Below are 15,932 nucleotides of genomic sequence, written 5' to 3'. Positions count from 1 at the left end.
CAGTTTAGAGATAACTTCTGCGCCCTTGTTGCTCACACTTCTAGAAACAAATTTTATACGGTTTGCGCGGTTCGTGGCGGTAATACAGTGGTTCCTGGTTCCTGGGTCGAAAATCAGATTCCACACTCACAACAAATACCTTACGCAATCGGAATTACGTAGATTCATATTATTTAATGTATGTTTAATAGTTCAGTTCAGTAGTAGGCGTGGGATAAGCCTTGGCATCGGCTCCCACTAGGCTGTTTCTTTAGTTGTGCTGCAGCTCCTGTGTTTTTCTGTGTCTTGTTTTCCAGATAGTTTTAATATATACTTTTCTTTCTTGTATATCTTTGAATAAAGAAGTCAATTTTCCCTTACTTATAATGCCGTATTTATTAAAGCAAAATTTCATCATCCATTTTCTGGACTGCTTGTAGGGGCCATTAATTTCTGCCTGGAATACCCAAACGTAGTGATTGGATCTGCTTAGTCGCCCTGATTTATGGCATCGACAAACTTACTGATGTCTTTGGTTAAACCTCAGAGAGAGATTATGCGGGGGAGGGCGAGTGGGGGAGTCGGACCGGGCATAAGTTCCATATATCACTTGACATATGCTATTTTTCCTGTCCTTGAGATAGACGGGCTTGATGGCAACACAGTCACCGCTATCAGTCTCTCGGCGATGAGCAGGGAAGCCGAGGAGCTCCAGCCATTCAGTGTTTTTCTTGCATCATGACCGCTAAGACGCTGACTCTTCTGCTGCTGTGCGCCGCCACGCTGACTCAGGCGGCGCCCGATGCGTCCCTGGCTGAGCCTAAGAACGAATATCCATGTCCTGAAGTAGCAGACATCTCGCCCTGTGTATGCACCCAAGTCGACTTGGAACTGAATCTAGACTGTTCCAGAGTGGCGGACGACACTCAGCTGGAGCAAGTGTTCCAGGCGGACTTCCCGTTCAATAACTTCTCTATGCTGACCATCATCGCCAACCCGGAGGACCCAAGAATCAACATCGTCACCCTGGGAGCGGACACCTTCCAGGACGTAACATTTGCCAACATCCACATCAGCCACACAAACCTTGAATTCATCTATCCGACGGCGTTTGACAAGTCGGCGCCGAGGCTCGAAACACTCATTGTCACCGACAGCTTCCTGCAACTCTTCCCGTTTGATCTCGTGGACTACGCTCCGCTCTTGACTGACCTTCGTGTCTTCAGGAACAACCTCATCCACATGCCGGAGATGAGCTCTGACACTCTCACGTTCCTGGAGGTCGCGTACAACCCCGGCCTTCAGTATGGTGACCACGCCCTGAAGAGCCTCGCCAACCTGGAGTACTTTGTGGCTAACGACATAGAGCTTGATCACGTGGGGGAGAATGCCTTCTTTGAGAATACGAAGCTCGTGTACGTCGACTTGAGCTACAACAAACTGGAAACTCTTTACGCTGGCTCCTTGAAGTTCCAGAGTCCCATCCAAACGATTAGACTGAACAATAACAACATCCATACTGTAGAAGTTGGGGCCATTGAAGGTTTGTATGACAGGACAGCAGACAACACTGTACTTACGATCGAATGTCTCTTAATTTGTCTTCCAGTATCCTACTTGTGTGGGAGAGGGTATATGTGTGGGGGTTCTTTTCTTTTTATCGTGGATATAATTATATTCCTTTCCTCTTTTTTTTTCCCCTTGGACAGAAGGCTGTGAGCTGCTCTCTGAGGCCATGTAAACTTGAGCTTTGTGGCAGGATGATGACCGCATTCTCCCGAAGAGTCGAGTGAATGTTGTTATATGGGACGTACGGAGAACTTCAGCTTACACAGACCTCTTCGCTGAGTTATTAGTTCTGCTAAGCAAGTGTAATCAGTTGTGGTACTTTGGTCTCACCCTCCAGACAAACTTCACTAGAGTTCGAGTACACCGTTTGGAGGAAGGTCGTTCTGGCAGTGGAAAGCAAGCCATCAGTCCATCCAGAAAGTATATAGTGTGAAACCCTCCAGTCCGGGTGTTAGTTGTATTCCATTTTCCACATTTATCCCTCACTGTCATCCGCTCAGTTGATGCAGTGTTTGCATTTCCTACTGCACCGGCATACCAACCGTACCGAATCAGAGATCTCCGTCTTATGTTCCCCACCAAGTTCTCCGAAATCTCCGAGCTCCAAGATCGCCAAGACCACGAAAACAATGACATTGAAATCGGATCGATGTGTTGGTAATGCCTGTTATCAAGGTTGGTTAGGGAGCGTGCCCCATGACTGTAAAATCGGCCCTAACGCCGTGCTGTCTGTTTTCCACTCGTCAAAATGTGTACTGTCAGTGTTACATTCGTCAGGCTATGCTCCTAAATTATCCCTCTTGGGACAGTGAGTGGAGGGCGGCCAGACCTGCGTACTTTCCTTGATGTATTTCAGAATCAGATCACCGAACCATGCGAGTGCCCTAAGACAGGTTCCATGACTCGGCTCGCCATTGAAGATAAAAAATAACTTTTTTTGGTCTTCCCGTGTACAAAAACATTGGGCCGGAAGGCTGTCTACAGTGTTACTGTTGGCTGATTTCAGTCCGCGGTGACTCGTGGAGCAGTTTTCTAGTGATGCCGAATTATCTTGCGCCCCCTTCCCCCCACCCACCCCTTGTACCCCACCCTAGATCGAAGTCGTGATGGATGTCGAGATGCTCAGCTTGTCGGTGACCTTTGGCCATCTGACGATGATTGGGTGTTGTCGGAGCATGAACTATCGACCACGCGTTTACCACTTTCACTGGCTGAGCCTTGGGTCTCTGCTTCTCCCCACTCAATATATAATAACAAATTTTGATGTTCCGAAAATGCGTGTTGACAACCATCTTGGTTCCACAGGTCTGGGAAGCGGCACCTCAACAATGCTCTGGATGTATAACAACTTCGTGGAGAGCCTCGACCAAAAGGTGTGGGAGCCAGTCTTCGACAGCGTCGCCGGCAAAGTGCGCACATTCGTATTTGACGGTAAGTTACATGTGTGTGTGTGTGTGTGTGTGTGTGTGTGTGTGTGTGTGTGTGTGTGTGTGTGTGTGTGTGTATCACATAGTTATTTGTCTTTAAGAATCAATATCTGAATCACTCTGCCATTCTGCTCGGCTACTTATTTTCAATTCTCAAATATCGCTTGTACCCTAAGCTTTTATTTTTGAGTAAGTCTTTTGAGGACTGGAAGAAAATCACCAAAGTTTTGAATCATGACTTGAATACAGAGGTTGCTAATGGTGCCTCCCTCTTCAGGCAATCCCTTCGAATGCTCTTGTAACATTCTGTGGCTGGTGTCGAACGATGACCACCGCAGCACCATCGCCAGGGGCACCATTTGCGAGAACACAGAAACCGACATTCTCGAGGTTGATGTTGAATTCCTTCAAGCAAACTGCTGAGCCTCGCCGCCACCTGCCCGCTGCTGCCAACCGTGCTTCCCTGTTATGCTGCGTGAAGAAACAAGCCACTAGACGTGCCTCTACCATAGCACTTAAGAGGGTTCTGAGCAGTCCAGTGGCGCCGGTGCCTGCTGCTGCACGTAAAGAAAAGGCGAATATGGCTTGTAAACCAATATCGCTAATGGCTTAGGCTTATTGTAATGAGAGTGAATTTAAGGAAAGCCAAATATCTTGTAAACCAATGTTGCTGATGATTTAGGATCATTTTGAGAAAAGTTAAGTAAGGCAATAAACGCTCCTTGTCGTTGACGTCTTTATCTGCCATATCGTGGGTCGAGGCTAAGTGTGTGTGTCACTTGATGGTAGAAAGTCTGGGCCCATATTCTTAACATTTCGGTCTCCAAGAACACACCCTTGGCAAGGTTGTCGTAGGAGTTTTGGGCATTTCCCGAGAAACTTTTATGACCCTGATGGTAGATTGACCCAAGATCTAAATAAAGGGAGGTCAACCGCGGTCGGCTCAAAATTGGTCCCATTCCGCGCATCCTCCCCGAGCTCCGCGTGACGTAACACAGGGTATAAAAAAAAACGACCAAGCAGGCAACCCCATCAGTCACACCATGACACTTAACCTGGCACACACCTGCCCTCCGCTCTCCGCCCTACTACTCTCCCTCGCACCTCAAATTCTCACAACAATGCATCGATGCAGCAAATAAAGCGGACAGAATGTTGGGCTTTGCAAATAAAGCGAACAGAATATTGCGCTTTACAATAGTTTAGTCAGACCCCACTTGGAATATGCGGTACAGTTTTGGTCTCCCCACCACGCAAAGGACATTGCTAAATTAAAAGGTGTTCAACGTCGGGCAACAAATATTATCTCTCTTGCGCAACAAACCCTTCGATGAGAGGCTTTCCACCCTTAACATGTTCTCTGAAATATGTCGCCTCCGAGGAAAACTGATCGAATGTTTTAAAATTTAATGGCTTTACGAATGTGAACAAATCAAAATTGTTTATGGTCGATGACTCTGCGAACGAAGAATAATGGCACAAAACTCAAATGTAAACAAGTGAAATCAGACTGCACCAAATTTTTCTTCACCAGCGTTGTAGTACGAGAATGGAATAAGCTTCCACCTTCAGTGGTTCAGTGCAACACAATTGACTCCTTTAAAAACAAGCTCGACCGACACTTCCTTCAACTTAATAGTTTTCACACAGGAAGATCTAACAACCATTCCGGAGAAAGTTCAGGTATATGAGGGAGAAAATAACGACAAGTTGAGAGATGTGACCATCACCAGGCAGGTAGTCCAGGATGAGATTGGTAGATTAAAGAAAAACAAACCTCCAGGCCCAGACGAAATCTTCCCGCGTGTCATGAAAGAATGCAAGGAGGTTCTCAGTGGCCCACTTACCGATGTCTTTAGGATGTCGGTAAATTCTGGGTACGTGCCCAGCCACTGGAAAGTAGCTAATGTGACGCCAATTTTCAAAAAGGGAAACAAGTCAGCCACCTCAAATATCGCCCAATTAGCTTAACATCAGTTGTAGAGCCTGTTCAGACGAGGCGATTTCAGTGGCGCCACTCCAGAAGCGCGACTGCGGGGCGACTGTTCACACACGGCGTTTACAGTAGCGCGTCCCCCCCCCCCCCCTCCCTTCTCTTTCTCACTCTGTGTCAGTCTGGTGATCATGGACGTAGAAGAGGTAGCATGTGCATGGATACTTTATCGTCGCTGGCAGCGGCGGAAGAAGAAACAGATACAGCATTAGGTTCACCCTATTTTACATGATAGCCATGACCATGGTATGTTCTCAACCCTGTATCCAAAGCTACGAGAACATGAACCTAAGTTCTTTAATAAAATACCATCTCTGTTTAGTACCAGATCTAGAGGAAGTCGTAGGCTACTTTGTACACCCAAAAGTACCAAACCTGGTACGTTCGTACCAAAAACGGCAATACATCATCATGCTAGTTTTCATGAATAAATAGCCAATTCGAGGCTGACACGGAACCCATAACTCAGTTACTATTGAATGGAGAATATCCCATAAACCTGACCTTGGATCAGAAGAGAACTCTGAGGAGACAGAAGGACAATCATAAGATCAAAGGTAAGCTTAGTATAAGCTATTAGAAGAGTGTGCAGGGAATGAAAAATAGCATAGCCCGCGCATGCGTAGAACAATTTGCGACAAAACTCGAAAAAGGAACGAAATACGACGATATACCGTGTCAAATTTGTCCACTCTGAGTATGTAAACAAAACCCGCGCATGTACAGATCAATTTGGGACGACTCACGACAAAAGGACTGCGCACGACGCCACACCAGCATTCCATCCACTGACACATACACACACACACACACACACACCGCTCCGGTGGCTCAATCCGCTAGTGAGCCGCGCTGCAAGGCTTCACGGCCAAACAGGCGGCGGTTCGAGCCCCGCTCAGGCCGGATTCTTTCCATTGAGTAGGAGTGGTTACTGTCTCCTTTTGAGCAAGGGGGATGGGGTGTGTGGTGTGTGAGGTCCTGGCAGTACCCAGAGATCAACGATAATGAGGATGCACTTGCTCACGTCGGGAGGGTACCTGCTGGCGAAAGCGAGTCAGACTCGTGATCAGGCCGTGGTGATTACACACACACACACACACACACACAGACAAAAAAAAGCACAAGAATCTATGGAAACTATACAAAGAGCCAGTCAGTCTGTACACGGTAGCTCCTGGGAATCCGCTGTCCTCGCCCCCCTCCCCATCCATGGACACATGTAGCGTTTATGCGTCATTTACGGAGGGTGTAAATTCAACTTGTCTTTCTTGGCGTGCTAAGGTTGTAAGCCTTGTGATAATATTTGTCTATTGTCAGAACAGCTTCTAGTAATAAAAAAAACTAACAATGTACAGTTCAGTTAAGGTTACCAGATACAGTTTAGAGATAACTTCTGCGCCCTTGTTGCTCACATTTCTAGAAATAAATGTAATACTGTTAGCACGGTTCGTGGCTGTAATACAGTGGTTCCTGGTTCCTGGGTCGAAAATCAGATTCCACACACACCAAGTACTTTACGTAGTCAGAATTAATTAGATTTATAATATTCAAGGTATTTAGTAAAGGAGTCATTTTTCCCTTACTTATAATGTCGTATTTATCAAAGCAATATTTCATCATTCATTTATTGGACTGCTTGTAGGGGCCATTTAGTTCAGCCTGGAATATCCAATCATCATGATTGGATCTGCTTAATCATCCTGTTTTATGGCATCGACAAACTTACTGGTATGTTTGGTTAAACCCCAAAGAGAGATTAGGCGGGGGGGAGGGCGAGTAGGGGAGTCGGACCGGGCATAAGTTCCATATAGCACTGGACATATGCTATTTTTTCTGTCCTTGAGAGAGACGAGAGTGGTGGCAACATAGTCACCGTTATCAGTCTCCGAGGAGCCCCAGGGACTCAGTGTTGTTCTTGCACCATGACCGCCAAGATGCTGACGCTTCTGCTGCTGTGCGCCGCCACGCTAACTCAGGCGGCGTCCGAGGCGTTCGTGGCTGAGCCAAAGAACGACTTCCCTTGTCCCAATGCTTTGGACATCTCGCCCTGTGTATGCACCCAAGTCGACTTGAAACTGAATCTAGACTGTTCCCGAGTGTCGGACGACGCTCAGCTGGCGGAGGTGTTCCAGGCAAATTTTCCGTTCAATAACTTCTCCATGCTGACCATCTTCGCCAACCCGGAGGAACCACGAATCAACATCCTTGACCTGGGATTGGACATCTTCCAGGACGTAACATTTGCCAACATCTACATCAGCCACACAAACCTTGAATATATCTATCCGACAGCGTTTGACAAGTCGGCGCCGAGGCTCGAAACACTCATTGTCACCGACAGCTTCCTGGTTCTCTTCCCATTTGATCTCGTGGACTACGCTCCGCACTTGACTGACCTTCGTGTCTTCAAAAACAGCCTCATCCACATGTCGGAGATGAGCTCTGACACTCTCACGCACCTGGATGTCGCGTACAACCCCGGCCTTCAGTATGGTGACCACGCCCTGAAGAACCTCCCCAACCTGGAGTACTTTGTGGCTAACAACATCGAGCTTGATCACGTGGGGGAGAATGCCTTCTTTGAGAATACGAAGCTCGTGTACCTGGACTTGAGCAATAACAAGCTGGAAACTCTCTACGCTGGCTCTTTGAAGTTCAAGAGTCCCATCGAAACGATTTACCTGAACGATAACAACATCCATACCGTTGAAGTTGGAGCCATTGAAGGTTTGTATCACAGAACAGGAGGCAAGACTGTACTTGCGGTCGAATGCCTCTTACGTAATTTGGTTTGCTGCAACTATCCTTCCAGTGAGTGGGGGGAGTCTATTTTTTTTCATTTTGGATGTAATTCTATTCCTTTATTATTCTTTTGTACTCCCCTAAACAGAAAGCTGCGAGCTGCCCTATGATGTCATGGAAACGTGACCTTCGTGGCAGGATAATGACATTCTCCCGGAGTCGAGTGAATGTTGTAGAAGGGGACTCACGAAGAACTTCAGCTTACACAAATCCCTTCTCTCGAGTAATTGGTTTGGTCTCACCCTCTAAGCAAATTTCACAAGAATTCGGGAACACAGTTTGAAAGAAAGTAGTTTTGGCGGTGGAAAGCAAGCCATCAGTCCATCCAGGGTGCAGATAGTGTGAAACCCTCCATCCCGGGTGTTGACTAATAACTTTATTCCATTATCCACATCCTTCACGGTCATCCGTTCAGCTGATGCAGTGTTTGCCTTTCCTACTGCTCCGGCATACCAATAGTACCGAATCAGAGGTTTTTGTCTTATGATCGTCACCAAGTTGGGGATCTCCGAGACCTCGAAAACAACGACTGTGAATTCGGATCGAGGTGTTGGTAATGCCTGTTACCAGGCTGGTAAGGCTTTTGGTTAGGGAGCGTGCCCGAGGACCATAGTCGGCCCTAAGGCTGTGGTGTCTTGTCCACTCGTCTGAATGTGTATTGTCAGTGTTACATCCGTCAGGATGTTTTGTCTGGGTTACATTCGTCAGGCTGTGCTCCTAAATGATCCCTTTTGGACAGTGAGTGGAGGGCGGCCAAACTTGCGTATTTTCCCTAAAGTACTTCATAATTGGATCACGGTACCTTGCAAGTGCCCTAAGACAGGTTCCATGACTCGGCTTCCCATAGAGAAAAAAACAACTTCTTATCTTCTTCAAGCGTACAAAATCATTCCGCCGGAAGTCTGTCTACACGGTTACTGCTGGATAATGAATTTCCATGTTCCGAAAAGGCGTGTTGACAACTATCTTCGTTCCACAGGTCTGGGAAACGGCTACGAGACAAAGCTGTTCATGCAAAACAACTTCGTGGAGAGCCTCGACCAAAAGGTGTGGGAGCCAGTCTTCGACAGCGTCGCCGGCAAACTACGCACATTCGTATTTGACGGTAAGTTAAATGTGTGTATGTGTGTGTGTGTGTGTGTGTGTGTGTGTGTGTGTGTGTGTGTGTGTGTGTGTGTGTGTTTCTATTACTTTTTTATTTGCCTTTGAAAATCTATCTGAATCACTCTGCCATTCTTCTCAGCTACTATATTCCCATCCTCAAATATCGCTTGTACCCTAAGCTTTTATTTTTGGGTAAGTCTTTTGAGGACTGGAAGAAAATCACCAAAGTTTTGAATCATGACTTGAATACAGAGGTTGCTAATGGTGCCTCCCTCTTCAGGCAATCCCTTCGAATGCTCTTGTAACATTCTGTGGCTGGTGTCGAACGATGACCACCGCAGCACCATCGCCAGGGGCACCATTTGCGAGAACACAGAAACCGACATTCTCGACGTTGATGTTGAATTCCTTCAAGCAAACTGCTGAGCCTCGCCGCCACCCGCCCGCTGCTGCCAACCGTGCTTCCCTGTTATGCTGCGTGAAGAAACAAGCCACTAGACGTGCCTCTACCATAGCACTTAAGAGGGTTCTGAGCAGTCCAGTGGCGCCGGTGCCTGCTGCTGCACGTAAAGAAAAGGCGAATATGGCTTGTAAACCAATATCGCTAATGGCTTAGGCTTATTGTAATGAGAGTGAATTTAAGGAAAGCCAAATGCCTTGTAAACCAATGTTGCTGATGATTTAGGATCATTTTAAGAAAAATTAAGAAGGGCAATAAACGGTCTTTGTCGTTGACGTCTTTATCTGCCATATCGTGGGTCGAGGCTTAGTGTGTGTGCCACTTGGTGGTAGAAAGTCTGGGCCCATATTCTTAACATTTCGGTCTCCAAGAACACACCCTTGGCAAGGCTGTCGTAGGAGTTTGGGGCATTTCCCGAAATACAGTTATAACCCTGGAGGTAGTTTGACCCTTCATCTGTATCATGAGCGTGAAAAAAAACACTCATAAAAACTTTTTCTGCCTTTGGAAACAGTTGCCGTGAGAGGCGGAAGCGTCTGAGAATTTCGACCCTGGCTTTGAGTCTCTCAGACTGTTCCTGTGTTAAAAAGATGCCCCGCTATGCACCTCCCTCCTCCCACGCCTTCACCGCCTCAACCCAGAGCAGTACAGGGTGTGCACGTTGGACCCCCAGAGTCATCCGCCACCTTATGAACGCTACAACAGAGAATGAGCGAAGCCTTGAGACGATGGCTGATGCTCACTTTACGTTAGACTTTACTTATACTTTGGTCCCTTTCCACGTTTCTTCATGCTGTGGGGTGGGATCTCTTTCTTGGCTGAATGTATGCACTTCAACGGAGGCCTGATACACTTTCACGACTTTATTTTGTGTTAATTTACGAACATGAAAATGAGTCTCACCAACGTGTAAGTCTCTATTCCTGTCTCACCATACAACAACCCGTCCTGACACTCCACCCGCTCACGAAGAAAAGAAAAAATGAAAACATAAGAAAGAATAAGAATGGAGGAAAACGTGTGCAAATTGTAAGGAACGGGATAGTCTATTAGTTTTGTTTATATCATCATTATTAGCATCATCAGCTATGGAAGTCGAGATATTACCTGAATGTGGCAGTTCGTCAGAATTTTGCAAGTTAACACACCAACATTTTCTATAGATCTTTCCCTTCGACCTCTCGCTCACTATGCAACTCATTCTCACCCTCACTCATTCACATCTCACTTGCTTATATTCACTCACTCGCTCACTTGCTATGTTAACTCATCTTCACACTCACTCTATCGTTCACTCACTCGTTCACTACTCACCCAACACTCACTAACTCATTCACTCACTCGCTATATTAACTCATCCTTACACTCACCAAACTCATTCACTCACTTACTTCATGTAGTCGAGTAGGATTCCACTCTCCCAGGCTATGTTAACTCACCCATACACTCACTCAACAAACCCACTCTCACACTCGCTCACTCACTTTATGCAGTCGAGTGGCCAGTGGGATTCCTCTCTCCCAGACTCCTTTTTACCCTCTCCTGGTCCTCTTCTTTTTCTCCCCGTCCTCTCCCCCCTCTCCTCATACACACTCAAATATAAAACTAAAACCAAATCAAGAAACTAGTAGAGAGAGAGACTAGAATGTACACTTGCTCTGAAGGGGAAAGGAAGGATACACAACAAGCTCTTGATATCGAGGGAAGAATAATGGGTAAAGTAATGAGGGAAGGAGGATGGGGGAGGGTTGCCACGCCTCACGTATCCTCCACCTTATGTCGTCTGCCTCTGGGTCTTATACCTCATCCTCCTTTGGCCTCCTTAAAATACACGAGTTGGCGATATTCAGTAAAGTCACACTCTCTTTGGGGGCATAAAAGAAAACTTGCTTCATGGGTGACTTTGCGAGCTCGTGAATTCTTCTTATCCTTGTTTTTTTTTATTGGCTAGCTACTTTTTTCTGCGTTTCATTTGTATGTTTATTTGGTTTACATACAGATTAACTCGGTCGCCCCCCATATTGGCATTACTAACGTGTTTTTTTTATATTATTTTGGGCTCAGTGTGTCGTGTCTTGTCTCTCATCTTATAAAAAAATAAAGGTGCAGATGTCAGTGGGGAAGATAACGCTGCGGCAGTTTACTATTCAGGGTTAATACGTTAGGCAGATTTGATGAAGTTTTTTTATCCCGTGGAGTCACTAATTTAGCAGGGACAGGGGGCGACAGGTTGCTAATCAGGGTTCAGTTAGGCAGGCAGGCAGTTAGGTTTCATTGGTTATTTTTTTCTTCTTTTCACCTTCTTTTTCTTCTTTTCTTCTTCTTCCTCTTCTTCGTCTTCGTCTTCTTTTGTTCTTTTTCGTGGAGTTAACTAATCAGAGTTAAGTTAGGCAGGCAGTTAGGTTTCATTGGTTAGTTTTTCTTCTTTTCACCTCTTTTCTTCTTATTTTCTTCTTCCTCTTCTTCTGCTTCGTCTACGTCTTCTTTTTTTTCTTTTTCGTGGAGTTAACTAATCAGGGTTAAGTTAGGCAGGCAGCTAGATTTCATTGGTAAGTATTTCTTCTTTTCACCTTCTTTTTCTTCTTTTCTTCTTCCTTTTCTTCTTCTTCGTCTTCGTCCTCTTTTTTTTTTCTTTTTCGTGGAGTTAACTAATTTAGCAACGGTAGGTCACCATGCGTAGGTAGTAGGTTTCGATGGGCAGAAAGGCATGGTCAGTAATTTCAATGTCTCGGAAAAAATACAGCCCAAGTAATCTGTATTTTCCCCATTCATTTGTTTCCTACGGATCCAGTAACTTTAAGACTATGGTATATATGTTAAGGGTAAGGTTGATACCAATGTGACGCTTTTATGTAACAGTCTGAAGAGGTTCATGGGTAGATTAAACTTGGTAACAACATCACGTGAGGGAATGCTAATGAATGGGATGGAATGTTATCAGTACAGCCCGGCTTAACCTTGGGTAGCTAATCACGGCTTATCTGCCAACTGAACGGATTAGGAGAACATTCCTGACCAACGGTACGGGGATTATCCTCTGAATGGAATGCCGGCTTTCGTAAGGTTGGCCAGAGGAAAACAGGAGCGCCTTCGTAACTTTGGCTAAATGAAGATACATAGACTTGTCCTTTTTTTTTTTACAGTGAAGGAGGAAGTTCAATGGCAAAAGAAAAGAAGAAATAAAAAAGCCCGCTATCTGTTCAACGGAATATGTCTTGATAACCCTGGTTAGATACAAACATCCAGAGTTTGTTCATCTAGTGAGTAGAATATTCCTTCAACAGTAGATAAAAACAGGGATATATATTATTCCTGACGATTTAAACACACACTGACCCTGTGCCCATGTCTGGTGAAAGGACTGGGGTTGGGGTGCTTTCATAACCCTCCCTGATAAGATAGGTGACTTTTTTTTTAATAATGGAGTGTGGTGTCATTCTCCTCGCCAAATGAATACGACAGGAGTCATATTCTTAAACATTTCGAAGCTTACACACACACACACACACACACACACACACACACACACACACACACACACACACACACATTTAATTTGGCTTTTATAAGGTTTTAGGCACCAGCAGGGGTAATTTTACGACTCTGGTAGTAGTATGACCCTTCTTCTGTACCATGATTGTGTAAAACCTTAGATTTAAACCCGATTGATCTATTTTTCGGCCTTTGGAAATTGTTGATCGATGTAAGAGACCGGTAGCACCTGAGAATACCAACCCAGGCCTATTCATAACCCTGACTATTGATAGATATTTTTCAGTTGAATGGAATGGAATGTATTCATGGTATAGCTAGACACAGGACTTGTTTCATGAATGGCTAGTATGTTTCCGTAGCCCTGGGTAGATAACACACGACCTTTCTGTGCTCTTTATAATGCTGGCTAGACACACCCGGTGGTTTCTCAGATGCAGTGTCACCCGGGTCGCGATAAGCTGCATTATTTGGGTCTCCTCTTCACAAATACATGTTTAAATTCTATAGAGAGGGTAGGAACACGGCTTTGAATACTGGCAAGCCAATAGGTCGTGAATTTTATACATAGAACAGAACCGGGTCAAATATTTCTGAGGTGTATCCGTGATTAGCACCTCTTCGAATTATTTTGAGTGTGTTTCCCTGCAAAAAGCTCCTGTTGTAACCTTAACTAACCCAGCTTACCTAACCAGCCCAAGCTAACCGGCCTAAGCTAATTCCTCTATAATTATTTTCAGTGTGTTTCCCGACAAAAAGCACCTGTGATTATCTTACCTAACCAACCTAACCTAACCAACCCAACCGAACCTAAATATTCTTCTAATTAATTTCAGTGCGTTTCCCGACAAAAAGCACCTGTGATTATCTTACCTAACCCACCTAACCTAACCAACCCAACCTAACCTAATTCCTCTCTTAGTTATTTTGAGTATGTTTTCCGGCAATATGCTCCTGTTGTAACCTTAACCATTCCACCTAACCTAATCAATCTAACCCAACTAACCTAACTTAATTCCTCTTTTAATTATTATCAATGTATTTCCCGGCAAAAAGATTCTGTCATAATCTAACCAACCCAACCTAACCTAAATATTCTTCTAATTAATTTCAGTGCGTTTCCCGACAAAAAGCACCTGTGATTATCTTGCCTAACCTACCTAGCCTAAACAACCTAAGCTAACCAACCTAACATATATATTCTTCTAATTAATTTCAGTGTGTTTCCCGACAAAGGGAACCTGTTGTAACCTTAACCAACCAACCTAACCTAACTTAACCTAACCTGAATCCTCTTCTAATTATTTGTGAGTGTGTTTCTAAGCAAAAAAACACATGTAACCATAACCCACCCAACCTAACCAACCCAACCTAACTAAGCTAATCTAAATCTTCCTCTAATTACTCTCAGTGTGTTTCTTGGCACAAAGCACCTGCGATTAACTTGCCTAACCTGACTGAACCAGCCCAACCTAACTAACTTAACCTAAATCCTCTCATAATTATTTTGAGTGTATTTCCTGGCAAAAAGAATCTGTGATAACCTAACCAAAACCCATCCTAACCAAAACCTGACCAAACCTTAACCAACCTAACCTAAACCAGGCCGGGTGATGTAAACCGCCTCAATTCATGAATATGCAACTACCTACTTATTTCCTATATGTATATCCCGCCACCGCGACTTGCTGCCCCCCGACGCACCACCACCTCGACGAGCCCTACGCAACTCCAACAAGCTAGTTCCCATTAGAGCCCGCACCGACCGTTATAAGCACAGCACCGTCCCCACTCTAGTCAAGCTTATTAACCACCCTTATGTTTTACTAGTCATCTTGTTTCACTAGTCACTTTTATAATTTTGTAACTATAATTCCCCCCAATTTTATCATTGGGTATGTTTTCTATTGTTTTTTTTTTATATTTTCTCTTTTTATCATATTACACAAAGCCTTTCACATTGGTGCTCTTTTACAGTTTTATTACTATTTTTACTTTTTAATCGTTAATTCTAATATATATTTTCAGCTGTTGGCTGCATATGACACTAGATAAACCGTTAATTATTATTATTATTACAAAAAGTACCTGTGATGACCCTACATAACCCACCTAACCTAACCAACCCAACTTGACCTAACCAACCTGACCTAACCAACCTAACCCACCTAACCTAACCAACCCAACTTGACCTAACCAACCTGACCTAACCAACCTAACCCACCTAACCTAACCAACCTGACCTAACCAACCTAACCCACCTAACCTAACCAACCCAACCCAACCTGACCTAACCAACCTAACTTGACCCAGACCGAGTGCTGAACGTCGCTGCAATTTAGGCACATGCAACGCCGACAACCGAGTCAGAGAAGGAAAAATCTGAGGCGCCAAGAGTCTCAACTGAGTGTTGTAAACGTTATCAGCAAGGATTTAGTTTATTTGTTTCCCAGTAAGACCGAATTTATCGTTAGCGTTGTGCGTTATCGACGGAGATTATTGTTTTTTGTCCCTCGCTGACTTATGTAGCCGAACCGAAGCTCACGCGAGGCAAACTTGCGTCACGGGCCGGGTGAGTCACGGGTCGGGAGGAATGTGATTTGCGTTTTTTGTTCATGGGAAATTTGGAAAGGGGCACCAGAGCAAGAACTGTTAAATGTATAGAAGCAGTTTAAGGTAGAACTGTTAATGTAGAGCAGTGTTTCTTAAAGTGTGGTCCGCGGACCCCCAGGGGTCCGTGGAATGTTCCAAGGGGTCCGCAGGATAATTTTTAATATCGATTTCAGTCAAATTTTCGGCCAAAACGTCATAAATTCCTATTTTTGTAGCACCAAATGTTGTGGAAATTATGTTAAGCAAAATATAAACATTTATTTTGAAGATAAGCCAGTAATAAATAATTCAGTTGTAATTTCAGTATATTATGACCTGCAAACACTTTCAAACTCAAGAGGAAAATTATAATAATAAAGGGTCCGCTACATGAGTAATTTTAATAAAAGGGGTCCGCTGCACAAAAAAGTTTAAGAAACACTGATGTAGAGGAACAATATGAGGAGTTAGAAAGACCGCAGGACAAGATTTTTTTTTATTGATATGTTGTCCA

The 15,932-nt window shown here is 44.6% G+C and overlaps 2 protein-coding genes across 2 annotated transcripts; both read left to right on the top strand.

Annotated features, from left to right (window-relative positions):
- Window positions 1–658: 658 nt before the first annotated feature.
- LOC127005874 (oplophorus-luciferin 2-monooxygenase non-catalytic subunit-like) lies at window positions 659–3,704 on the top strand. The gene is made up of 3 exons (XM_050875195.1): window positions 659–1,522; window positions 2,854–2,979; window positions 3,253–3,704. Exons 1-3 carry the CDS (start codon window positions 718–720, stop codon window positions 3,396–3,398), a joined length of 1,077 nt encoding a protein of 358 aa, XP_050731152.1. The 5' UTR covers window positions 659–717; the 3' UTR covers window positions 3,399–3,704.
- A 3,155-nt stretch (window positions 3,705–6,859) lies between these two features.
- Window positions 6,860–9,606, top strand: LOC127005875 (oplophorus-luciferin 2-monooxygenase non-catalytic subunit-like). The gene is made up of 3 exons (XM_050875196.1): window positions 6,860–7,695; window positions 8,750–8,875; window positions 9,155–9,606. The coding sequence occupies exons 1-3, from the start codon at window positions 6,891–6,893 to the stop codon at window positions 9,298–9,300; spliced, it is 1,077 nt and encodes a 358-aa protein (XP_050731153.1). The 5' UTR covers window positions 6,860–6,890; the 3' UTR covers window positions 9,301–9,606.
- Window positions 9,607–15,932: the final 6,326 nt, after the last annotated feature.

The sequence above is a fragment of the Eriocheir sinensis genome, chromosome 31 (genome assembly GCF_024679095.1).
Source record: "Eriocheir sinensis breed Jianghai 21 chromosome 31, ASM2467909v1, whole genome shotgun sequence".
NCBI classification, from domain to species: domain Eukaryota; kingdom Metazoa; phylum Arthropoda; class Malacostraca; order Decapoda; family Varunidae; genus Eriocheir; species Eriocheir sinensis.
This window is presented reverse-complemented; position numbering and strand designations above follow the sequence as displayed.